The 26,101-nt window shown below is 42.7% G+C and overlaps 2 protein-coding genes across 2 annotated transcripts in view; one reads left to right on the top strand and one right to left on the bottom strand.

Annotated features, from left to right (window-relative positions):
• LOC105711518 (uncharacterized protein C22orf42-like) overlaps window positions 1-26,101 on the top strand; it is a 248,132-nt gene that overhangs the window by 176,793 nt on the left and 45,238 nt on the right. The gene's annotated exons all lie outside the window — the stretch shown is intronic.
• Window positions 1-26,101, bottom strand: part of LOC135272327 (uncharacterized protein C22orf42-like) — a 39,226-nt gene that overhangs the window by 4,042 nt on the left and 9,083 nt on the right. The window contains exons 2-14 of the mRNA XM_064370907.1: window positions 21,731-21,948; window positions 15,809-15,876; window positions 15,025-15,052; window positions 14,129-14,196; window positions 13,345-13,372; window positions 12,762-12,829; window positions 11,984-12,011; window positions 8,112-8,134; window positions 7,431-7,452; window positions 2,668-2,738; window positions 2,177-2,201; window positions 1,849-1,896; window positions 124-161 (exon numbers count right to left, since the gene is read on the bottom strand). Of these exons, the coding sequence (XP_064226977.1) occupies window positions 154-161; window positions 1,849-1,896; window positions 2,177-2,201; window positions 2,668-2,738; window positions 7,431-7,452; window positions 8,112-8,134; window positions 11,984-12,011; window positions 12,762-12,829; window positions 13,345-13,372; window positions 14,129-14,196; window positions 15,025-15,052; window positions 15,809-15,876; window positions 21,731-21,929 (684 nt within the window). The 5' untranslated portion in view covers window positions 21,930-21,948 and the 3' untranslated portion in view covers window positions 124-153. The remainder of the gene's footprint in view (window positions 1-123; window positions 162-1,848; window positions 1,897-2,176; window positions 2,202-2,667; window positions 2,739-7,430; window positions 7,453-8,111; window positions 8,135-11,983; window positions 12,012-12,761; window positions 12,830-13,344; window positions 13,373-14,128; window positions 14,197-15,024; window positions 15,053-15,808; window positions 15,877-21,730; window positions 21,949-26,101) is intronic.

Genomic DNA, 26,101 nt, shown 5'->3' with positions numbered 1-26,101 from the left:
AGTGACCACATAGTATCCAAGACTCAAATGCGTATCAGTTATCCTTTTCATTTTAATAACTTAAGCAGCTGTTATTAAGTACAGTCATGTGGCATAGTGACATTTTGATCAATGATTACTTACATGGCTGGGGTCAGACGGGCGTACGCAAACCTACTGGCCTGCATCATTAGATTAAAACAAAATTTTTGGTTAAAAATTTTAAGTAAGATGCTATACAAATGAAAGACTAACCACAGTGATGGAATTTTTGGGGGGAGATAAAACTAAGAGTTCACAAGGATTTGGAGAAATGTCTCCTCACATATGCTGCTACAGGAGCAAGAATTAGCATCACCATTTTGAAAAATATTTGGCACTATTCATGACAATAAAAGATATGTTCCCTTCTAACAATCTACTTCACAGAAATGAGTGCCAGTATTATTCCAAAACCATTGACAAAAATACTCAAAGCAACATTACTTCTCACAGCCATAATTATTTAAAAACAAAAAAAGAAAATTCTATGTCAATCAACAGTAGAGTGGATAAACTGTAATACGTGACTACAGTGGAATGGTATGCAACAAGGAAATGGAAGAACTACAGTTACACTTGCGAACATGAATGAATTTCAGATCAAAATGTGAGCGAAAAAGCCAGACACCAAGAAACACATATTGACTTATTCTATGTATAATAGTCCAAACCTGGAGAGGTCTAAACAAGTCATTAGCAGCCAGAGCGGGTCCCTTAAGGAAGAAGATGATTAAAGGAGGAGGGAAATTTCAGGGAGGAACCAGGGATGTCTGCACTTGTGCCATCTCACCCTCTCAGATGTCAGGGTCCCAAAAGAGGGTGCTGGCAATACTTAGGTGGTTCAAAGGTCTCATGAAGAAAAGCAAATGACAGACAGCAGCAAACTCAGTTCTTTAATGAAGTGCCCTGGACTGGATAGAGGGTGCCCACTTAGTTTTGTATCTTATTATGTAAAATGAGGATCCTCCAAAGATAAAAATGTCATCCATATCATGGACAGAATTATGTGCCATCAGCACATTTTATCATATGGAGTTTCCTGCACAACTTTAAGCAATCTGTGAATAAAAGGTCCAGAACTTAATTTATAAATAAATATCAACTTAGAGAACAATGGAAGCTTAATTTTTGAAGACAGGAAATAGTGTAATGCCATCTTCTGTGGGAAGGAACTCTTGGTTTCCCCAAAAATTAGAGAACTGGAGAGAAAGAAGCCTCATCTCAGAATCTGTGGTAGGGGTGGGAAGTGGAGGCTACAAATGTGCTCAAGGTCAAACTGCTCCCCTGCCTTCCCAGGAGACTGGAGATGTACCAGTGAGCCCAGAATGAATATTCACTCTGCCATCCACCCCTGGGAGATCCCTTTAAACCCAAAGAGTGGACAGAAACATAAACGTGCTATAACAAGTCTTAAAAGTTTAGAGGGTGATTATCAATTTCCCCTTGGCACACAGCAGAATTTTTTCTCTTAGTTCAAGTAAATGCCTGAGAGATGTTCCCACAGATTCCTTCCTTTCATTACAGATGATACTCAATGCCCAGCCCTACATCCCTTGTGCATAATCCCAAGGAATGCTGATTAATCCAAACCAAAGGTTTTGATGTTTCACTGGGCAGAAAAGAGAAGGCATACTGCAAAGATCATCTCTAATGAACACAGCACCCTCCTAGCCCAGAGAGACAGTTCCTACCTTTATGACAACAAACTTGGAAAAGAACAAACCAAACCTCATACACATTTTCATTTTCTTTCTGATTTCATACTTCCTTCTGAAAGCTCTTGGGAACCCTTTCCCATTAGGTCCTACCTGGAAAGTAGTTCCCTACCTTGGGGGTCGTCTTCATTGGGTCTGAAGACGCTCTCCAGAATCCAGTCTTTAGAAACAAAAACATCAAGACAAGTCATTAGAAAGAGTGACTCACCCACTCCTCTTCCTCCAGCTGAACCCACGCTGCCTCACACATCATTCCCTGGTCTTTGCTCTGGGTAGATAAACCTTCCTACAGCCTCTCTGGCTGGAGTTCTATATTGGCAAAATCACCTTCTCTCAGGAGACCCCCAATCCTCCTTCCCAGTGGGATCCCAGAATCAGGTTTCTATACACTCAAGCAGCCCTTTGGTCCCTCATGAAGTGAGTTACTTCACGGTACTTACTCCTCACTCTCTCCTGGAATGTTTTCTGCAATTATACAAAAGAAAACATTATGAGGATGAGATTCTGCGGTGCCCTTCACATAGAGCTGTTATTCCCTTGGCAAGGGTAGAAAACCAGAAGTGGTACAGTGGCTGAGCCATAGGTCAATGACATCCTCAAAACCATGAGGATGCTTATGGAAAAATAAGATCTTTATTCACAGAATTCACCTTTAAAGTTGATTTAATGGGCAAACATACAATGCTTAATCCAAGGAGGAAAACATGTTGAGGAAAGTGCCTCTGCATTACAGCCGATGCCGGACGCTGTCATTTGAAAACCTCCCAGTGTATTACGTGTTTGTTGGGAAGACACTCCCAGTGAATTTCACCCCCACAGAGAATTGCATATGCTGTACATAATGTACATTTTCAGATTTTCATATCCAAATTAATTGAGAAGAAATCACAAAAGCAAAATTTCTTTAGAAGACAAAGAAAAGGAATCTTACATAGAGGCTTTCCTTCTCCAGGTCTTCATCCTCTGTCCAGGAACTGAGTCTCACCATGCTCACCTGGTCATCTGAAGACAAATGGAAGGACACAGAGGAAAGCTCAGCACCCTGGTGGTTGGTGGCTGTGAGTTACTCAGGGAGCTTTGCTGGATGTGGGGTATGGAGGTGGGTGATTATCAAGCACGGACTGAGTTGCTGCTGGGCCGTCCCCCTGGGTGGAAGAGGGCTGGCAAGGGAGGGCAGCAGGAAACAGATGAGACATGGAGGTCTCCGCCTCATACTAGAGGAATCATGCAGCAACACAAAAGGGTCAACCAAAAATGGAAACTCAAATGCACACTAAGGTTCAATGGAAGACTGTCTTTCTGCCTCTCACACGTTTTGAAGCTCTTTTAAACAAACAGCATATTCAAGACTATGACAGTACTCTAGGACCCAATCATGCTGGTGCTAAATTTAGCATCAGTTTTAAAGATGCGTAATAAAAACCTGGGTCTACCCAGCCCCTTATCTGAACCCAGACACTTTGTTCTATTGATTTCAGGTTTTTAAACTCTTTCAACCAATTGACAATCAGAAAATCTTGAAATCCTCCTTATGACCTGGAGCCCCCACCATCTCCCACTTTCTGTTGTCCTGTCTTTCTAAAAGGAAGAAATTTACATCTTGCATGTATTAACTGATGTCTTATGTCTCCCTAAAACATGTAAAAACCAAACTGTAGCCCCATCACCTTGGACATAAGTACTCAGGACCTCCTGGAGCTGTGTCACCAGCATGTCCTTAACCTTGGCAAATTAAACTTCTAAATTGAGACCGGTTTTCGATAACTTTTTGGTTTGCAATGTGTAATCACGGTGGGGTTTATTTTTTAGAAGAGGACACTAGGGATTTATTGTGTCAAACAGAAATAACAATATTTGTTTATATGATTTATGTCCCCAGAACATTTTTCTATTTATGGATTCACATAAAGGGAAATGGTTGTCACATAAATGGCTGTCACTGCAATTCGGTTTTTTAGAATTTTCAATCCTTGAATAAAAGCTAAGTTGAACAGACAAATGAATTCAATTCTAGGCAAAACAGTCTATTGTAGTTATGTACTAAACTTTTGTTATAGTCGATGATGGAAGAATTGGAAATATTGACATTATATTCGATAAAACAACCAGTGTTAATCACACGATATTTCCTTCTTCGGTCCACCTTTCCTTTGTCATGCATGTGTAGTAATTGCCTATGGAGGATACCTATCTTTGTACTCGCCAGTCCATTGAGCATAGTGTATTTCAGGAAGGGAGACATGGGCTGGATGCTGATGTGTTTTAACTCTGCAGTGCAGAGCTGCAGTGAGTGTGGTGAACTAGTAACCCAATGCTTTTTTGCTGTCTTAATTGTCATTGTGTCTAATGAATGTAGCTTGCAGGATTTGATCATTTCTCGGTCTTGTGGTGATAAAGAGTTTTCAACTATCTCAAAAATATCTCATTCATCTTATTTGTTTGGGGCCAACTGCTGAGGAATGTCCCCAGCACTGAAAGGAGTTTCTCAATATTTCTAAGTACTGCTTCCTAATATTCAGAACTTGCATTTGACCCTGTTGTCAGAGGCATGTGGGGCAGCTCTGTATTATTCACACCAATGACTCTAAGCCACGTGACTGCTGCAGCCATCTTGGAATCATAGACAGTGTTTGGGATCTCTGTAGACTCATGTAAATCTAGGACTTGCATGTGTGAGGGAACCAACTTATGGCTACCTGTGATGGTAGGGTTGAGAGCCATCCTCCTCAGGGTAATAACTGCAGTTCAACAATTCATTATCAATTCAGCTTTAGAGCTATATCCCTAGGTTCGTATCTTGCCTCCTTCCTTTAGGGGCTTAGAAGCATGGGCACATTCATTAGCCCTTTGGTTTCTCCATCCAAGGAGTGTGTGGATAGTAAACAATCACTGTTTAGGTGAGGTCTGTAGTGAGGATTGAATGCGTTTATTAAAATAAATTGTGTATTGTAGATTTTCAGAATGGTAAATTAAAAAAGAACTGACTTGCTTGATATCTCAAAGCTTAACATGTTCCAGAGCTGCATGCAAACCCAAGAGATAAGCTCCCAAGTCAGGGGTGATGCCATAATGCACAACTGCTCTGTCCAAAAATAGTCATTTCAACTTAACTCTAACCTTGGGACAAAAGAATGAGATACGAATGTCAAAAATGCTTTTGGTGACATCCTGATTCCACACAGTAGCTACTTCTGAAAAACAGAAACAATTTATGTGCATGTTGTCTACAAAGTGAGCCAGTGACCTGATGACAGATCAACAGATACCTGGTCAAATGGAATGAACACAAGTTTACTTGGGGAGGAGAATTATCTACCATAATGGAAGGTTCTAAGCATGTGATATCATATCCTGTATGATTTCTTTCTCTTAAAAGAAAAGTGGCTCAAACTGAGGCTGTCGCCAAGTTATGGAGATGACCATAGCTTAGCCTTGGAAAAGTGCTCTGGATAGTGTCACGGGAGACCTGATTTGTGCATTCCTTCCGAGGAGGGTAACAGGTTGGGTGAAAGCGTATTATTGATATCTCTGTACATAGGGAATTTTGAATAATCCACAAAAGTATGTTTAAAACTATGTTTTGGTAGGTAAACTGGCCTAGACACAGATATTATCAGTATGTATTTGGGAAAACTTGTGATATGAGTAGAAGCAAGACGCTCTCAAATACTGTGAACTAAACATACATTTAGGCTGATGAAAGGAGGGAAGCCATGGGAATAGCAACATTAGGTTTCTTTCTTGTGCATTTTCCTTCACATTTCCACATTCCAGATTCACTTCAGATTCTGAAGTCTAGAGTTTAAAAGATAATTAATGGTGGAAAGACAGAAGCACAAGAGATGTTCCTATATTCTTCCAGTCAACACGAAGAGAGAAGTTAGGTATGCAGAATCCAATCAGAAATACTGCATTTTACTCTATGGAAAAATAATAAATACGCAATAGCATGAACAAAGAATTAAAACTATAAGTTATGGAATAAGTAGGCAAAGTATTTCTTGAACAACCTTACTACACCAATTGGAAGGACACCATTCAGTAGGTGAATATGCATAGACCTTCACAGCAACAATATACTTGAGAAGAGAAGTATGAAGCTGAGAACTTCTTTAACATTCTGCATATGGAAAATCGGAGATAGTCTACAAGAATGCTATTCATGCTAATAAATTCATCAAAACTGCAGAGTACAAGGTTAACACTCAAACGGCAGTTGTGTTAATATTGGATTGTTAATAAACAATCCAATAGTAAGATTACAAATGTAATTCCATGGATAATAACCTCTGAAATCATTAGATACTTAGAAATAAATCTAACCAATGAGATGAAATACTCGTAACCTGGTAGGAACAGAATGTGACTGAAAGGAAGTAGAGAAGGTACAAATAAATGAAAAGGCATCCCGTATTCACAGACAGGAAGACAAAACCTGACTAATACACACTACTACAAAATGATCCAAAGACGCACATCAACTACTATCAAACTGGTAACAGCCATCTGTGCAGAAATGGAAAAGATAACCCAAAATTTTTTATGAATTCTTATGTCTCAAATAATCATAATAATGTTAAAAAAGAATAGCATTGGAAGATACGCATTCATGAGATTGAAATCTACGAGAGGAAAAGATACAGAAATTCTGACAGCAGGGTCCTAGCATGGGGGCACGCGTAAGTACTGGAGATATGGAATAGAGAAGCCCAAAATTCAATGCATGCATACACAGTCAACTGATCTTCAACAAAGGTGCTGAGAATACACAATGGGAAAAGGAAGGCCTCTTTAACAAATGATGGTAAAACTCCATATTCTAATTTAAATAATGAAATGGAGCAGTGTGCTCAAGGCTGTGCTTCTTCCTCCATTTACAAGACACTGGAGCTTTGCAATGAGCCCGGAGCGAATCTTCATCCTGTCCCCCATGCCCAGAGAGAGCCCTTGATATCAGGAGTACACAGCAAGGACAGACAAATGAATGTGCTGCCATGAAACCTAACAGTTCAGAAAGTGAGGATCAGTTTCTCTCAAGCATCTGGGCACACTGTGGAAGACTTGTCTCCAGAATTAAGTAACCGCTATGACAGAACTGTGTCCCAAACTAAAGACTTTAACATTTTGCAGTGGCAGAGGCAGAAAAGAGGTATCCTCAGAAAGACCATCTTTAAATAATAAAGCAAGAAGAGGTGATCACAGACAGGGTACTCACACTTCTCACCACTATGACATTAAACTCTGACAAGAACAAACTTCGTCCATGTTTTCTTTTTCTTCTCTTTCTACACGCTCGCTCAGCCTCCCAAGCAGCAGGCAGAAGCTGAAGGCTCCTGGGAACCTGCTTTATTAGATTCCACCTGTAGTCTTGTTGCCTACCTGGAAAGGCATCATCTTCACTGTTGAGATTCTCCAGAATCCACTCTTTAGAACCACCAACATTAGAGTAAGTCAGAGAGAGGTGCACTCACTTCTACTCCAACTGAAGCCACGTCGGCTCACACAACATCCCCTGGCTGGTCCTCTGGGTTCACATACATTCATACAGTCCCTCTGATCGTAGTTATACACTTGCAAAATTATTTGCTGTCACTAGACCCCCAATATTCTTTAACCGGAACCCAGAATCAGGTTTCTATATATTAAAACCAGCAAGTTTGTTCCTCAGCAAGTGAGCTACTTAAGGGTACATACCATAACCAGGGACTGATGAACTCTGCAATTAAGACAAAAGAAGACACTATGAGGATCAGATTAATTCTTCTGCACTCCCCCCACCCCACAGATCTGTTCGTCTCTTGATGATCTCAGGAAACTAGTTGTAAGACAATGGTTGAGTCAAAGGCCAAGAATCAAACATCCTAGTACAGAGGACACCTGTGGAAAAGACAAGACCTTTTCCCCACAGAATTTACATTGATTTACATTGGCAAATACACAATGCCTAAACCAAAGAGGAAAGCTGGTGTTGAGGAAAATTTCTCTGCATTACAGTTGTTAATGGATGCTGTCATTTAAAAAGATTCTAATACATCACGTATCCGATGGGAAGACACTCCTATTGAATTCCACCACCACAAAGAGAATTGGACATGTCGTACATAATGTGCCTTCTCAGATTATCACAGTTAACAGAAGGAAAGAAATAATTCTTTTTAAATTTTGCTTTCCTTTGAAGTTTAAGTTCCAGGATGCATGTGCAGGACTGTGCAGCTTTATTACATAGGTAAACATGTGCTATGGTGCTTTGCTGCATGTATCAACCCATCCCCTAGGTTTAAGCCCCGCATCCATTAGCTATTTATCCTGATGCTCTCCCTCCCTGATCCCCACCTGACAGGGCATTCTTTAGAGGACAGAAAAAGGGGTTCTTACCTCGTCATCATCCTCAGGAGGAGCTGGAGGGAGACAGAATAAAAGTCAGTGCCCTGGTGGCCTAAGACTGAGTAACTCAGGGAGCTTTGCTGGGTGTGGCATATGGAATGTGGAACTGAAGATTCTGAGACCATCTCAGAGAAACAACTATGTTCAAATAGTACCGTGAGGGAGTCTCACCAGATAGCTTTCATCTTAGACAATGCCAAGACCTAATAATACTCTCGCATTCCCAATTTCCAAAACATATTAAACAATCAAAAAGCAAGGTTTAGGTGTTTGCTGTGACACAGGCAGGAAAAACTGGTCTCCTGGGAAAAGTAATCATTAAATACCACAGCAAGAAACGATGGTTACAAACGCAGCCCACAAAGCCCATGGACACACACCCTCTCATCTCTATCTTATTAAAATACAACAGGAATAAGTCAGACCTCTACAGCAATTTTTTTTTTTCTGGTTCTGGCTTCATGGCCCCCTTCCTAGGTTCCAAAGCAACAGGTGTAACCCAACTGCTCCCAGAAATACTCCTAGGGTATCATTTTCATTTTTTTGGTTTGTTTGTTTGAGACAGAGTCTTGCTCTGTCACCAGGCACCAGGCTGGAGTGCAGTGGTGGGATCTCCGCTCACTGCAACATCCACCTCCCGGTTTCAAGTAATTCTCCTGCCTCAGTCTCCCGAGTAGCTGGGACTACAGGTGCACGCCACCACGCCCAGCTAATTTTTGTATTTTTAGTAGAGATGGAGTTTCACGATGTTGGCCAGGATGGTCTTGATCTCTTGACCTCGTGATCCGCCCACCTCAGACTCCCAAAGTGCTGGGATTACAGATGTGAGCCACTGCGCCCGGCCTAGGGTATCATTTTCTACCTGCAGAAATTGTCCTATTGCAGCTTCCCTCATGGATGGTGTTCACTGGCCAATCTTTAGAGACACAAATCTCAGCAAAAAGTTATTTCAGAGAGTGACTCACCCACCCTCCTACTCCAGGTGAGGTCACACTGGATTACACGAGATCACCCTGAGCTTTCCTCAGTGTTCTCAGACTCTCTCTAGGCTCTGTGGAGCCAGAGGTCTTCAACAAGGCATTGTTCACACTTTCCAGCCTTCAAGTGAGGAAGAGGGGCTGAAGGAATCACCTTTCCATTTTTCCTTCCACTGACCCATTATAGGTCTCACCTCCAATCCCACAACCCTGAGATCCCAACTTTGATGTGCACGCTTTCAGTGAGATGAGTCCAACAATCAGACCCTGGGCCAGGCTCACAGCAGACATGCAAGACAGCATTCTGTGGGGAAGGAAATGCTCTCTGCTGTATGACTGCTGGGCCATTGCATGGTGGCTGTTGTGATGAGGTTTTGAAATTTCATTGTATATATTTAAGTTTATTTAACTATAAAGAGGCATGCATATGACTGAGAAGCACACTAGATGGGACAGCTCCAGAGATCCAGACATGAGGAAGACCTGACTCCCCTCTCCTGGTGTTTTTTGCAGAATCATTTGCTGCAAACGATTTACGGTCACTTCCTGGGCATCTGCACAAGGGCCCGTCACTGTGTGGGGCTGGGATATGACAGTGAGGACAACATCCAGGTCCAGAGGGATTCCAGCAGGGACACGCTTGCACCCAGTGGAAGAGCATGGCCCTGCACACCCTGTCTAGACTAGATCAGAGCAGCAGGAGCAGAGGGGTGGGGGCGTCTCACTGTCCTCAGAAGATCACTCGCATCTCCAGGGACCCTGACTCAGAAGCTGGGCAGGCTCCAGGATGAGTGTGTGGCTCAACAGGCTGGACAGGCTGAGAAGAAAACCTTTCCACACCTGCACTAGAGCTCATCCCAGGGTTGTGTTCATTAAAACATCCATGGAGTCTAACGTGTCCATCCCAGGACTGAGCTCTGTGGTAAGGACAAATGAGGAAGACACAGTCACTGCCCTGCTAGTAAATACCCATAGCCCGGGTTCCTCTACTCACCTGTGGGAAGACTCAGACTCTGAGATGGAAAATTTTAAACCATCTCCAAAGTAAGTGGAAACTGAGATGTTATGGATTGCACAGAAGAGTTGCAAGGATGACCTGGACTCTGGGATCAGTCCCTATTCCTTTGCTGAGATCACCCTGCACTGGAACTCATGTCCCTCCCAACCTGCCCTGCTACTTCGCAGTACTGCAGCTGCCCAGGCCAAGAGCTGGGCGACTCTGTTCAGTTGAAAAGCATTTCTGGGCCAGAAGACCCTTGGCCAACAGGGTCTACTGAAGAATCATTCCTCAGGAGACTTCCAGAAGAAGTGAAAAATAAAAACTTGTCTGTCTCAGCCCCAGGAAGATCAGGCCTGGAACCTCTCTGTGTCTGGCCTGACCCTGAGGTCCATTTCTACTGACTCATGTCCTGTCTGCTCTGTGTCAGAAAAATGGGGACCTGACTCCTCTTCTGCTCCTTTCTGCAATTTCTGCTGATGTCATTGCCATCATCACACAAAGAGATGGAGAAGACATGGGTCAGGAAGGAAGCTCCTTTCTCAAGGCATTTAGGGTGATGTTCACATCAAGCTTTCGATAGAGAGGAAGGTCAAGTCCTACTCACTCCTCCACAGAAGTGGTCTCATATCCTGCCTGGGCCCTGGTGATGATGCTGAACTGATGCCCCTAACATTGCAACCTTGACAGTCTCTTTTAACAATGTCCCAAATGTTCTCATTTTGTTTCCCTCTGATCCTCTAAATCATGTTCCCCCTCAGGTCCAGCACGAGGCTCTCTCTTGCTCTCTCCCATGGAGCCCACTGAGCAGGTGTCCATGAATTCTGAGAACCTCAATGTTGATAACACTGACATTTTCCTTGACTCACAAACAGCAGCGCCCCTGCAGAACCACTGGGAAGCTTCGTCTAGAGATTAAAAATGTCTAGGACAATCTGGTCATGAGACAATCACTTCTGGGGTGAAAAAGTGACACTGCCCAGTCAGTTTCATTCTTTGTTCCATTGGAAAAATACTGAAACATACAGGACAATCAAATTTTACTGAAAAGCAACGCATTTCCACAGAATGCATGCTCCAAAAAAACCCCTCAAACCACCATGTGGTCCACTTGATATTCATCATGACTTAAAGCAGCTACCTTGGCTCTCTGTGTGTGACGGTTTTCAGAAGGAAACAAAAACCTATTTCAACGGTAGCATCAATAGGACATGATGGAGATTCTCCTGTCTCAGAGCCAAGTTCTTCATGGAGACATCTGTTTCTCACAGCACGCCCCAGATCCTCACACCTATTAAGAACCTGAAGCCAGGGAGGTTCTCCAGACAAAAGCAAGCAAGAAAATCCCCCAACTCATCACTTAGATTTCTCATTAGGAAGAAAGTGGTATTAGAATATGTACAATGTTAGAGATGGGAACCACACACACTGGGGCCTGCTGGGGGAGAGGTGGGAGGGAGAGCATCAGAATAAAGAGCTAACGTATGCGGGGCTTAATACACAGGTGATGGGTTGACAAGTGCAGCAAACCATGCCACATTTTTACCTATGTAACAAACCTGCACATCCTGCACATGTAATGCAGATACTAAAATCAAATTTAAATTAAAAAAGAAATTGCCAGAGTAGGCAAATCTAGAGACACAGAAAGTAGATTAGTGGTTGCCTAGGGCCAGGGGTGTGGGGCTTGGGAAAAAAGAGAAGTAACTACTAACGGCTATGGGGTTTCTCTGAGGGGAAATGAAAAGATTCTAAACTTAGATTGTGACAATGCCTGCACAACCCTGTAAATATAGTAAAAACACTACATCACCCATTTTAAATAAGTGAATTGTTTTGCACGTCAACTGTGTGTCAATAAAGTAGTTTAAAAGAAAAAGAATACTTACAGTAGTCATTTGGGGCTATCATGCTGCTCTGCAACAACAGAAAAAAACACAAAATATCATAAGCATCAGATCTTGCTGGGTGCTGTTGGTGCAGGTCATTTCACTTGATAACATTAGAAAACGTCAGGTGACTGGTCCCCAAATAAAGCATAGAACATGAATGTGGAAAAGCCAGTGGGGTGTTTTGGAATATTTAGCAAGTGTCCATGTCAGCTGGAAAATAGAAAATAACTTTGCAAGAAGGAAAGGGTGCTACTGAGAAATATGCTCACGACCAGTTTACAACTTATGCCACCTTTTGACTGACATCGTCAATCAGGCCTCAGGTGGTCATAAACTCCAGTGACTGTTCGCTAGTGTCCATGACAACCGAGGTCTGATTCATAATAGCAATTAAAAATGATGTTCATGGGCCGGGCGCGGTGGCTCACGCCTGTAATCCCAGCACTTTGGGAGGCAGAGGTGGGTGGATCACAAGGTCAATAGATCGAGTCCATCCTGGTCAACATGGTGAAACCCCATCTCTACTAAAAATACAAAAAATTAGCTGGGCACGGTGGCGCGTGCCTATAATCCCAGCTACTCAGGAGGCTGAGGCAGGAGAATTGCCTGAACCCAGGAGGCGGAAGTTGCGGTGAGCCGAGATCACGCCATTGCACTCCAGCCTGGGTAAAAAGAGCAAAACTCCGTCTCAAAAAAAAAAAAAAAGATATTCACTTGATATTCTAGAAGCCCCAGAAAAAAATATTTCTCTTCAAGACGAAGAAATGCATGTTACCAGGTCAGAGGGCATCTCGTCCTCTTCAAAATCTTCTATTGTGAGGTCCTGTAGGATCTCAACAGGACCTAAGAGAACACAGAGTGACAGTCAGTGCATTGGTGCTGCTGAGGAATCTCACAAGGAGCTTTGGGGAATGTGGACGGGGGCTGGAGTGTGTGGAGCTGGGTGGTTGACAAGCATGGACTGAGCTGCTGCTGGACCATTCTCCTTGGTGCTGAAGGAAGGCAAAGGAGAGGGGCAGAAAGAAATGAAAGAGCCTTGGCTTCCCAGCTAGGGCAACCTCATCAATGTGAAATGGTCATTTGAAGAACCGGTTAATACAGAAAGGCAGTGTACTATATAAACAGGAAGTAGATTCGGGCTGCCTAGAACCAGGGATGTGCGGGGTGGGGAAAATAGAGGAGTCACTACTAATGGGGTTTTCTGAGGGGGAATCAAGAGCTTCTAAAATTACATTGTAACAATGCTTGCACAACCCTGTCAATATAGTAAAAACACTGAATCACCTACTTTAAATAGGTGAATTGGTTTGCACATCAACTACGTCTCAGTAACTGTTTAAAAGAAAAAGAATACGTACGGTGGTGATACTGGGCCACAGGCTCCTCCTGCAATAAGAGAAAAAGAAACACCATGAGGAGTACATCTTGCTGGGTCCTGTTGGCACAGGTCTTGTATTCACTTGGTGACATTAGAAAACCAGATGGCAGGCTGGGTGCGGTGGCTCACACATGTAATCCCAGCACGTTGGGAGGCTGAGGCTCAAGAGATTGAGACCATCCTGGCCAACATGCTGAAACCCCACCTCTACTAAAAACTACAAAAAAGCTGGGTGTGGTGGTGGCAAGAGCCTGTAGTCCCAGCTACTCGGGAGGCTGAGGCAGGAGAATTACTTGAACACAGTAGGTGGAGGCTGCAGTGATCCGAGATCACACCACTGCACTGTAGCCTCGTGACAGACAGACTCTGTCTCACAAACAAAACTAAACTAAACAAAACAAAGAACCAGATGTCAAACAGAGATGAAGTTATGGGCCCCATATGAAGCATAGGGGATGCTTGCAGAAAATGCAGTGGGTTTGGAATATTTAGCAAGTGTCTATGTTGGCTGGGAAATACAAAATCATTTTTCCAAGAAGAAAATGTTGCTGCTGAGAAATACGCTCACGACCAGTTTGTAATTTATGCCATCTTTTGACTGACATCGCCAATCAGGTCTCAGTTGGTCATAAACTCCAATGACTGGTCGCTAGAGTCCATGACAACCGAGGTCTGATTCACAATGGCAGTCAAAAAAATTCACTTGATATTCTAGAAGACGCAGAAAAAAACATGTCTCCTCAAGACAAAGAAATGTATCTTACCAGGTCAGAGGGCATCTCGTCCTCTTCCAAATATTTTATCCTGACGTCCTGTAGGGCCTCAACAGAACCTAAGAGAACACAGAGTGACAGTCAGTGCATTGGTGCTGCTGAGGAATCTCACAAGGAGCTTTGGGGAATGTGGACGGGGGCTGCAGTGTGTGGAGCTGGGCGGTTGACAAGCATGGACTGACCTGCTGCTGGACCATTCTCCTTGGTGCTGAAGGAAGGCAAAGGAGAGGGGCAGAAAGAAATGAAAGAGCCTTGGCTTCCTAGCTAGGGCAACCTCAACAATGTGAAATGGTCATTTGAAGAACCGGTTAATACAGAAAGGCAGTGTACTATATAAACAGGAAGTAGATTCGGGCTGCCTAGAACCAGGCGTGTGGGGGTTGGGGAAAACAGAGGAGTCACCACTAATAGGATTTTCTGAGGGGGAATCAAGAGCTTCTAAAATTACACTGTAACAGCCGGGCGCGGTGGCTCACGCCTGTAATCCCAGCACTTTGGGAGGCTGAGGCGGGTGGATCACAAGGTCAAGAGATCGAGACCATCCTGGTCAACATGGTGAAACCCCGTCTCTACTAATACAAAAAAAAAAATTAGCTGGGCATGGTGGCACGTGCCTGTAATCCCAGCTACTCAGGAGGCTGAGGCAGGAGAATTGCCTGAACCCAGGAGGCGGAGGTTGCGGTGAGCCGAGATCGCGCCATTGCACTCCAGCCTGGGTAACAAGAGCGAAACTCCGTCTCAATTTAAAAAAAAAAAATTATATTGTAACAATGCTTGCACAACCCTGTCAATATAGTAAAAACACTGAATCATCTACTTTAAATGGGTGAATTGGTTTGCACATCAACTACGTCTCAGTAACTGTTTAAAAGAAAAAGAATACGTACGGTGGTGATACTGGGCCACAGGCTCCTCCTGCAATAAGAGAAAAAGAAACACCATGAGGAGTACATCTTGCTGGGTCCTGTTGGCACAGGTCTTGTATTCACTTGGTGACATTAGAAAACCAGATGGCAGGCTGGGTGCGGTGGCTCACACATGTAATCCCAGCACGTTGGGAGGCTGAGGCTCAAGAGATTGAGACCATCCTGGCCAACATGCTGAAACCCCACCTCTACTAAAAACTACAAAAAAACTGGGTGTGGTGGTGGCAAGAGCCTGTAGTCCCAGCTACTCGGGAGGCTGAGGCAGGAGAATTGCTTGAACACAGTAGGTGGAGGCTGCAGTGATCCGAGATCACACCACTGCACTGTAGCCTCGTGACAGACAGACTCTGTCTCACAAACAAAACTAAACTAAACAAAACAAAGAACCAGATGTCAAACAGTGATGAAGTTATGGGCCCCATATGAAGCATAGGGGATGCTTGCAGAAAATGCAGTGGGTTTGGAATATTTAGCAAGTGTCTATGTTGGCTGGGAAATACAAAATCATTTTTCCAAGAAGAAAATGTTGCTGCTGAGAAATACGCTCACGACCAGTTTGTAATTTATGCCATCTTTTGACTGACATCGCCAATCAGGTCTCAGTTGGTCATAAACTCCAATGACTGGTCGCTAGAGTCCATGACAACCGAGGTCTGATTCACAATGGCAGTCAAAAAAATTCACTTGATATTCTAGAAGACGCAGAAAAAAACATGTCTCCTCAAGACAAAGAAATGTATCTTACCAGGTCAGAGGGCATCTCGTCCTCTTCCAAATATTTTATCCTGACGTCCTGTAGGGCCTCAACAGAACCTAAGAGAACACAGAGTGACAGTCAGTGCATTGGTGCTGCTGAGGAATCTCACAAGGAGCTTTGGGGAATGTGGACGGGGGCTGCAGTGTGTGGAGCTGGGCGGTTGACAAGCATGGACTGAGCTGCTGCTGGACCATTCTCCTTGGTGTTGAAGGAAGGCAAAGGAGAGGGGAAGAAAGAAATGAAAGAGCCTTGGCTTTCCAGCTAGGGCAACCTCATCAGTGTGAAATAGTCTAGGAACCGGTTAATACAGAAAAGCACTGTATGGCTCAGTGAGAGCATCTCATCACACCTGCTGCCCATGTGAAGGTCCAGGCAAATCCCCACATTTTAGGAAATGTTACAGGATTATTTAACTTCTGTGGATCTATATATCCTGCTTCTGTATTTATCATCTAACCTGGTGTATTTTTAAAATTGTAGTAAAGTATACGTATTTATTATTGTAATTAATAAGTGTGCATTTTAATGATATTATATTCATTGAGTAACATTCATGATGCTGTGTCAAAATAAATATGTTTATCTACTTTGAGATTCACTTGATTTTCTCAAGTCAGCCTCTTTCAGGTCATTGTTGTTCTCTTCACTGTTGGCTCTCACCTGAACTGCTCCACAAGCCTCCTAGCTGCTCTTCCTGCTTCTACCCTTGCCTGTATTACAGTGTATTTGCACGGAGACACTGTTCAGTCTTTTTCTTAGAGAATTAACAGTAACCTCTGGGCTATAATCCTCCAGTGGTTTTCCATCTCAACTGAAGTCCATCTTCTCTGTGAGTGCTCACTACGTGTACAAGGCCTTCACCCACCATATTCCTCCCAGCATCCTTTCACTCTGCTGCAGCCACCCTTGTGTCTTTCTGTCCTTTGCCTAAAACAACTTTGTTTCTCTTTCAGGAATTCCAAAGCAGATATCCCTCTCTGGAAGCCCTCTCCCATCATCCTCACAAGGTTCCCCTCACTTTATTATTTTTAAAAATAAATAAGATGGGGTGTCTCTGTGTTGGCCAGGCTGGTCTTAGACTTCCAGCCTCAAGGAATCCCCTCATCCTTGCTTTCCAAAGTGCTGGGATTAAAGCTGGGAGCCACTACACCCAGCCCATTTCACTTTTAAGACTGTTCACATGTCACTTCAAGAGAATATCCAGCTCTTACCCTCAACCCTCCATAAAATTGCCCTCCTCTTTAATCCATTACCCTGTTTTACTTTCTCCCCAGCACGTCACCACCTGCCATTCTTGACTATTCATGTGCTATCTGCCCTTACCTCCCTATCGAATGTAAGGGTCAGACTTAGAATGGGGCTTTATGTTGTGTTCCACTGTTTGCCCTGCATCTGCAACACTGCCAGGCCATTTAAAAGTGCTCAATAAATGTATTTCATTTTACCCCAAACTAGTTAAGTTTCTCCCAATTCTCCCAGATCTGTTAAATTTGTCTTTTGATTTATAATCTAAGACAGCATCAGATTTTTTTTAACTGGTAGCTATTTAGAATTAAAGACACAAGCTATCGAGATCCACAAAAACATAAATGAAAAATGTTAATGTCTATGTAAAAGTCAAGGGTAACTGCAGTTTGACACAAGTATATTTAATACTAAAATACCTTAAATACAAAGTGACTCATTTCATCGGTTTAATTATGTCACTAGACAAAATATATTATCTGAACTTTATAATGAGATATCACACATCTGTCATCAAAATGTGCTTTATGCGTGTTCTTAGAATCAAACGTAACAGGATTGTGTCTGACTTTACGAAAAAAGACAGCCAATCGCAAAGGGTAGGTAAACAAATAATGCTTTAACCAGTCTGTAGTACACTAAGCAGTTATTCAAAGTCATCAGGTACAGCAGGGTGCCCTGGCATGCAAAGACATCCTAGAGTGCTCTCTAGGTGTCAAGTACTGTTTGAGAAACTTACGCCATTATTTCACTGCTTTAAGTAAAAGTTACAAGGCAGCACATATAAAATGATCAAAAAGTTTTATTCTACAAAAAAGTTTGTGAAATAAAATATATTCAAATGCATACCAAAAATTTCCAGAAGAACCAGTACTCAAATAGTAACACAAGTGAGCTCTGGGTATTCTGAGTATAATAAATAATTTTTCTTTATTTTCTACTTCTTTTACATGAAACATACTGATAGTCATTTTAAAAGCAGGGTTGAAAAAAGCTACTAGAAAGCTGAAAGACCTGCTGCTCAGAGGTCTCTACATCATATGCCCATTCTTTCCCTTCCCTGACCCCTCACTTGAGAGAGCCAGCAAATGAGCAGCGTTCCTAAGGTAAGAACACAAAAAGCTGCATGAAAAGTTGATGGGTAGTGATAAAACTGGATAATGACCTCCTACTACCTTAATCTGTGTTACTTGTATTACCCCCAGTCATATTAGATATACTGCTAAATAAAGGCAAGATAGGACGAAATATGTTTGAGTCTGTCTGAGATCTAAAGTGGGTTCTTAGAACGTCTCTTTGAAATAGCTTCAAGACACAATGTTCTTTTGAAATATTTCAGAAGAGAACAATGAAGCAGAGCATCATTTATGGCATAAGTTCCTGGAACAGGACTTGCCACCTAGAGAGCACTCCAGGATGTCTTTCCACAGCAGTGTGCCCTGTTCTACCTGATGACTTTAAATGACTGTTTAGTGTGCCACAGAATGGTTGCAGCACTGGTTGCTGTGGTATTTGTCTAAGTCACCAAAAGAATTCAATTCCTCATTATAGAAAGGCTAAAATGTTTCACATCTAAGTAGAAATGTATCACTTTCCAAGAAAAGTGATACACAATTTTCTGAAATAAAGATATTAACAAACTTTGAATGTGTCTATACTTTATATATTAGAATGTTCTGAACATGTTTCTTTCTTATTTGCCCAGCCCAGGCTGGAGTGTATTGGCACGATCTCGGCTCACTGCAAACTCCAACTCCCGGATTCAAGCGATTCTCGCGATTCTCCTGCCTCAGCCTCCCAGGTAGCTGGGATTACAGGCACGTGCCACCACGCCTGGCTAATTTTTTGTATATTTAGTAAACAAGGGGTTTCATCATGTTGGCCCAAACTCCTGACCTCAGGTAATCCGCCCACCTTAGCCTCCCAAAATGCTGAGATTACAGGCATGAGCCACCATGCCTGGCCAAAGAATAAACATTGAAATTGAGGTTTCTGTTACCCCTTTATTAAATACCACAAAAATAGATTTGAAGAGACATATAGAAACTTACTGTCATGCAAATACACATAAAACGGTAAATTCTGTGCTCACAAACTATTTTTTCAACTGCTCTGACTTAACACTTCTTACTCAGCATCCTGTGCTTAACGTGTGGGGCCTTACCTGCCCTCTGGCCAGCTTCTCCCAACCAGGGCATTCTCAGCTTCAAATCAGTTAGCAGAAGAAACTCTTCAACACTTATTAAACTGTTGATTTGACTGGTAAATGTAGGCCATTTTGTTACCTCTACTTTTATCCTTATCCATTTCAATAAATGTATAGACAGAAGGCAGAGCCAGGAGAGACGGCACATGCCTGTATTGTCAGCTCTCCTACAGGCTGAGGCAGCAGGAGTGCTTGAGCCCAGGCCACAGAAGCCAGCCTGTGCCACACAGTGAGGACCTATCTCTTTAGGAGGAAAAATGGAGAGGTAAATGTTGCCTGTAAGTTGTGTAAAATAAAATGCAAAGGAACTAATCAAGACAAAAGTAAGTTCTAAGAGAGGTCTATGTTACGGGTAGACCTTACAATAGAAGACATTCTGGAGTCTGTCAAGTTCTTTAAGAACTGAGTTTGGCATCACTACGACTTTCATGTCTACTTTGATGACTTAGAACCTCAGTTCTGTTCAGTAGCTGTCTCACACAGTCCCTTCAGATCTCTAAGCCTTCCTTTCTGCATCAGCAAAATAGGGAGAATATACACAGCCCTTATTTGCATTTGGAAGGTTCCAATGAGATGTACATGAAAACATGTTTTACATCCTAAAGAATAAGGAAAAGGCTCACTTTGTTCTCTCACTACCTCATCTACCAAATCGTACAGAATATTACACAGAGCCTTGCCATACACCACCAAGCAAGGAGTTTTCACAGGTACTTGCATGATTTGTGTATAAGGCACAATCTATTAAGTCTCATAATTATTTGTTCATTCTTTCACAATTTTTCAATATTCTGAAAACAGAGTACAGCACTTCCTTGTTACAAAGCCACACCCATCATGAGGCTTAATTATTCTGTGAAAGTAAGAGCCAAACTCAAGTTTAAATACAAGAGCTGTTAAGACGTTTTCTCCATACTAATAAAATCTCTGCCATTAAAATGAAAGAAATGAGCTGATCATATTTCTATGTCTTTATGATATAATATCTTCTATTTCAGTGGACTTAGTTTTTGTTCAAGGAACTGCTTACTCAGAATTATCTGTAGCTACATTCATCTATTCCTAAAATCCTAAAGCATTTTAGACTGAAGGCTGCTGGCCCTGGCTGATGCCTATCACCCAAAAAGCCTATGTCACCTGGTTACCAGGAAACAACCAAGTCAGGCTAGTGGCTTACAATGCCCCATACCACAGCCCCACCCAATGGCTCACAATGCCCATCCCTGCTGCTGCCCACTTTGTGGTCACTGTGCCCCTCCGTGTGACTGCATTATTCATCCTGGGCTGCCTGAGCTTTCCAGTCCTGAGAAAAGTGTATGTGTGGAGGGGAGGGTGGTTGTTATTGGAAGTCATCCTGGGCGCTGAACTCAATAGAAAACCCTGGTTACTAATGTCAGTTCCATTAGCATCTCTGGTTTTCTGAGTCTGGTAGCTTTCATTTGCTCAACAAATGTAGTGATACACAAATGTTTGACTGATTTTGTAACTAAATGCTCCTCTCCTGCCTTACGAGTGTTAGTTTCTGTCTTCAACTTGACCATAGCAAAAAAAATGAAATGTTTCCTCTCTCCTCCCCTTTCCCATCCTGTAGGAAGGGAAGCCATGAAAACAAACTCTTTTCCACAGGCAGGGTCTAGCCTTCTAACTCTCAAGTCTTTACCTTACAAATTCACGTCTAAAGTCATCTCATCTCTTTTGGAACCTGTAACCATGAGCTAGCTCTACCTGTCTTTCAGAACAAGGAGGTAAACAAAGCCCGTGAAGTTACTGGAGTAGGGCTGAAGAGACATTCATGTCAAAGTGGGAATTTTAAAGTAATCAGAGTTCCAAGGCTGAACTTTTGGGTAAAACCAAAACAGAAACAACTATTTTTTACAGCTCTGGCAGTAACATTTCATACCCTTTGCAGTCATTTTAAGTATGTCCTTCAATTTTTCCTTCAGTTTTCAAATTACAATTGGAAGAAATAAAGCTGCTTCTGTCAAGGTAACTTAAAACCATCTATTAAGAACACCATATAATCTCTTACATGGTAAACTCTATTTTAAATTTAAGAAGTCTCCAAATATTTCAGTCTGAATTATCCCAATTATTAGCTTCCTTATTGAATAGGAGAAAAGAAACGATTGGGCCTTTAACCGGCTCCTTCACTGAGGTACCATAGTAGCTGGATAGGTCAGGCTAGAGAATGGGATGGAGACTCCAGAACTGGAGTATTTGAATTTTCATCGAGGAAAGGGAGAGACTACACCAAAAAGGCCTCAAGCAAGAAGGCTCAACAACAAAGACAAGAGGCAGGACTAGCCTTTGTCCCCCACGCCCAGCCCTGGGAAAGCTGGCTATAGGCAGGAGGGAGCTGGAAGCTGAGGATGTCTCTGGGGTGAGGGAATGGGAAGCAGGTGGGGGAGGTGGTGGCCAGAGATGTGCCAGAGAGCAAATGGCACCCGTGGCTTCTTTACCTTTGCGCCTCTTTGAGTTGGTGACAGGCTGCATGTACTGGACCTCTGCCACTTCGGAATCTGACGTGGCAGACTCTGCAGTGGTGCATACTATCATAGACTCAGTCTCGGATTCACAACAAGACGCCACCTTCTGCCTGCAGCAGGCACAACAGAGGCCAACCCTGGGGTCTAGGCAACAGCTTAATATATTTCCCATGGGTGACCTAGAAGGGGACCTTCAAAAGAAAGCAACACACAAAATCAAAAAAACAACAACAACAAAAAAGAAAAAAAACAAAACAAAGCAACACACAAAAGAAAAAAAAGAAAAAAAGCAACAGAGCAAGCGCCAAGGGCACAAAAACTGCCGTGAGTGTAGTCGGAGCTCCTCCTCCTCCCACTACCAGCTTCCGACTGAAGGCTGCTGGCCCTGGCTGATGCCTGTCACCCACAAAGCCTCCTATGTCACCTGGTTACCAGGAAACAACAAAGTCAGGCCAGTGGCTCACAATGCCACGCCCCACAACCCCATCCAATGGCTCACAATGCCCATCCCTGCTGCTGGCCACCTGTGGCCACCCTGCCCCTCTTGGTGACTGCATTATTCATCCTGGGCTGCCTGAGATATTCCATTTTTCACTACAGGCCTTGAAAGGCTCAGAAATGTCCCTTCATAGATTCTATAGAGAGAGTGTGTTAGCTGTGAATAAAAACGAAGGTTTCATTCTGCGTGATATATCCACAAACACGAAGCATTTTCACAGAATCCTTTGGGGCCCACCTCTCACCTTCAGCTTCCTGTTCTTGGTTGTCTGGGCTTCTGTCTTGTGTGCTCTGTCAGGCTCTAGGCCTTGTAAGGTTGAGTTCCGTGTCTTCACTCATTTATATGTGCCCAGCAGGGCTGGCTCTTGGGAGGGTCTTCATGGTGACTGAGGTCATGGATCCTTCACACTGTTCCTTGAATCCACTTGACACAAAATACTCATCCTGAAATGATGCTTTGAAAGTGATGCTTCCAGTCAATTACGGGTCCATTGTATTATGGGTCCTTAGCACCCAATACATGGCATATAAGAAATGAATGAAAAATAGTGAGTGAATGAACTCAAGTGTGCCTACAAGGTGAGAGAAAAGTGGTCCTGCTTACTAGGTGTGCTACGAAGGCATCTGGGACTGTTGGCTTTGCTATTTCATAGTAGGCCTGGGGCTTTGAAAGCTGGCATTTCCTCATTCTAAACCTCAAATTCCAATAAATTACCACCAAGTGGACAAAGGTCCACGGGCCAGAGCTCTTGGTGTGAACAACATACCTTTTTTGGGTGTGATTAATGGACAGGGACTATACAAAACTAAAAACAATGCTTGTATGCTGACTACCTGCAAGCTGTGGTGATAAAGCACTCTGTATACATGACCTTATTCAATGCTTGTTACAAATCCATGAAGTGGATTTTTAGACAAACTTTCTATTCTAGAGCATTTTGAACAAGAGGCTAGTGTAGTGGGCTTTCGCCTACTCAGCAGCAGATTCAGATGTTTGTTATCTCATGGCCAATCTTGTTACATGTATGCTCCTACATGCTTCTCCTCTTCCTCTCGTGATTTTATAGCAAATCCCACACATCATATAATTTCCTCCTTGACTGTCATGGTATATGTCTGTAAAAGATACAATTCTTGTTTGTTCTTTCAAGACAAGGTCTCTGTCACCCAGGCTGGAGTTCAGTGGCATGATCTTCGTTCACTGTGGTCTCTCCTGCCTCAGCTTCCTAAGTAGCTGCAACTACAGACTCACACCACCATGCCCAGCTAATTTTTTTATTTGTATTTTAGTAGAGACAGAGTCTTGCTATGTTGCCTGGGCTGGTCTACAATTCCTGGATTCAAAGGATCTTCCTGCCTTGATCTCCCATACTACTGAGATTATAGGTGTGAACTGCTGTGCCCGGAGACAAGAACTCTTTAAAAAATATAATCCCAATACCATCATCAACCAACCATCTCACACCATTGCTCTTTATCACTGTCAACTCTCCTGCTAGCTCCAAATTTCCAGTCATTTCATGTATTTATTGTTTGAATCAGGATCCAAATAAAGTCTCTCTTTGGGATTGTTTGATTCGCCTCTTAGGTTTTTTTTGATCCTGACAGCTTCCCACTTTGATCTCTGTGTTGTGTTGTCCCTTGCAGTTCATTTATTGAATAAATCAGGCCGTTTCCCCATAGTTTGGATTATGCTAAGTGTATTCTCATTACGCTGTTTCCCATACTGTGAATTTTGCTAATTGTGTCTTGTGATGTTGGTTAATTTGCTCTTCACTTTGTTCTAGTTTTTATAAATTAGTAGTTGATCTCAAGACTTGGTCAGATTCAGGCTGGACTTGAGGGTCAGGGCAAAAAGACTGTGCTAGTTTCTTCTGGGAGGAGGTGTGTACTCTCTGGACATCTTTTTTTTTAAATTGGTGATGTTAATGGCCATTGATCAATGATGGATTGAACAATGAAGGTATTGTTGTATTATTCCTTCTTCGTTTATGAGCTGCCATACTTCCAGAAAGAGATATTGCTACCCTAAGAAGGGCATTGCATGCAGAAAAAAATGAAGTAAATATAAAAAAGAGATGCTGCTTCTTATAAACTGTTACTCACTTGTACAACTTATATAGAAAATGCCAGTTCATGGCTTGATTTCTTCTGTTTATCATTTTTCAAAATGATGGGCTGTTTCATTTATATCCTTCAATGGTGACCACTTCTATTAATTAATTTATTTAGACAGGGAGGGTCTAGCTCTGTTGCCCAGGCTGGTATGCAGAGAAGCAGTCATGCCACTGCAGCCTCAAACTTCTAGGCTCAGGTGACCCTCCCATCTCAGCTTCCTGAGTAGCTGGGACCAAAGACATGGGCCCTCATACCTGAGTAATTTTAAAAATGTTTTGTAGAGACAAAGTCCCCCTACGTTACACAGGCTTGTCTTGAACTCCTGGATGAAGTGATCCCCCTAACTTAGTCTCCCAGAGTGTTGAAATTACAGGCATGAGGAACTGTGCCAGCCCACTTTTATTTTTTCAAAAGGATCATTATGAATGCAGACATTCAAACATATCTGATATATGTCAATTCACTGCAACTATTATCCTTATTAATGTACAAAATGTCCTATCTTTGGTTAGAAGTCCAATCAGATTGGCCCTTCAGACATGTTGAAATCATCCTAATAATCTTTGATGGATTCTTTGCTATCCAGAGTGACAATATGTCCCAGGCTCCTTACACATTTCTGGCCTAGACCTGGAATCAGCACGTTCTCTAGGAAGGCTTGTCTTCTTTCATTGGGCAATGGTATTTTGAGACTATTTTGAGACTACAATCTTGGTGCTAGGGGTAAATAGTATAATATTAAAACTTAAAAAACTGCCTGGCTCATGCCTGTAATCCCAGCACTTTGGGAGGCTGACACGGGTGGATCACCTGAGGTCACGACTTCCAGACCAGCCTGGACAACATGGTGAAACCCCATCTATACTAAAAATACAAAAAATCAGCCAGGCATCATGGCGGGAGCCTGTAATCCCAGCTACTTGGGAGGCTGAGGCAGGAGAATCGCTTGAACCTAGGAGGCAGAGGTTGTCATGAGCTGAGATTGCATCACTGCACTCCAGCCTGGGCAAAAACAGCAAAATTCTGTCTCAAAAAAAAAAACCTTAAAAATAATTAAAAAATTAACAGCTTTATAGAGGTGTGATTTACATACTAAAATTTACCCATTTTAAGTGTACAGTGTGTGTGTGTGTGTGTGTGTGTGTGTGTGTGTATGAGAGAGACAGGTGCCATCATGGCTCACTGCAGCCTCAACCTCTTGGGATCAGGTGATCCTCCTGCCTCAGCTTCCTGAGTACCTGAGACTACAGACTTGTGCCACCATACCTGTTTAAGTGTTTAAATTATTTGTAGAGATGGAGTCACTTTATGTTTCCTAGGCTGTTCTTGAACTCCTGGGCTCAAGTGATCTTCTTGCCGTGGCCTCCCAAAGTGTTGGGATTACAGGTGTGAGCCACTGTGCTTGGTCCAATTCAATGATTTTTAGTATACTTAGTATATTTACAGAGTTATGTGACAATCACCAAAATCTAGTTTAAGAACATTTCATCATCCCAGAAAGAAACTTGTACCCATCAGAGTCACTTTTCAGTCTCATTCCCAGCCCTAGTCAACCAGTAAGCTGCTTTCTATCTCTATGTTAGGCTGTTCTGGACCTTTCATATAAACGAAATCATGTGATGTGTGTTCTTTTGCATCTGGCTTCTTTCACAAAGCATTGCGTTGTTGAGGTTGATCACCGTGGTAACATGCCTCAGAACTCATTTTTGATTGCTAAATAGTATTCCT

The sequence above is a fragment of the Aotus nancymaae genome, unplaced genomic scaffold (assembly GCF_030222135.1).
Source record: "Aotus nancymaae isolate 86718 unplaced genomic scaffold, 86718_ANA_hifiasm-v0.15.2.pri h1tg000108l, whole genome shotgun sequence".
NCBI classification, from domain to species: Eukaryota; Metazoa; Chordata; class Mammalia; order Primates; family Aotidae; genus Aotus; species Aotus nancymaae.
This window is presented reverse-complemented; position numbering and strand designations above follow the sequence as displayed.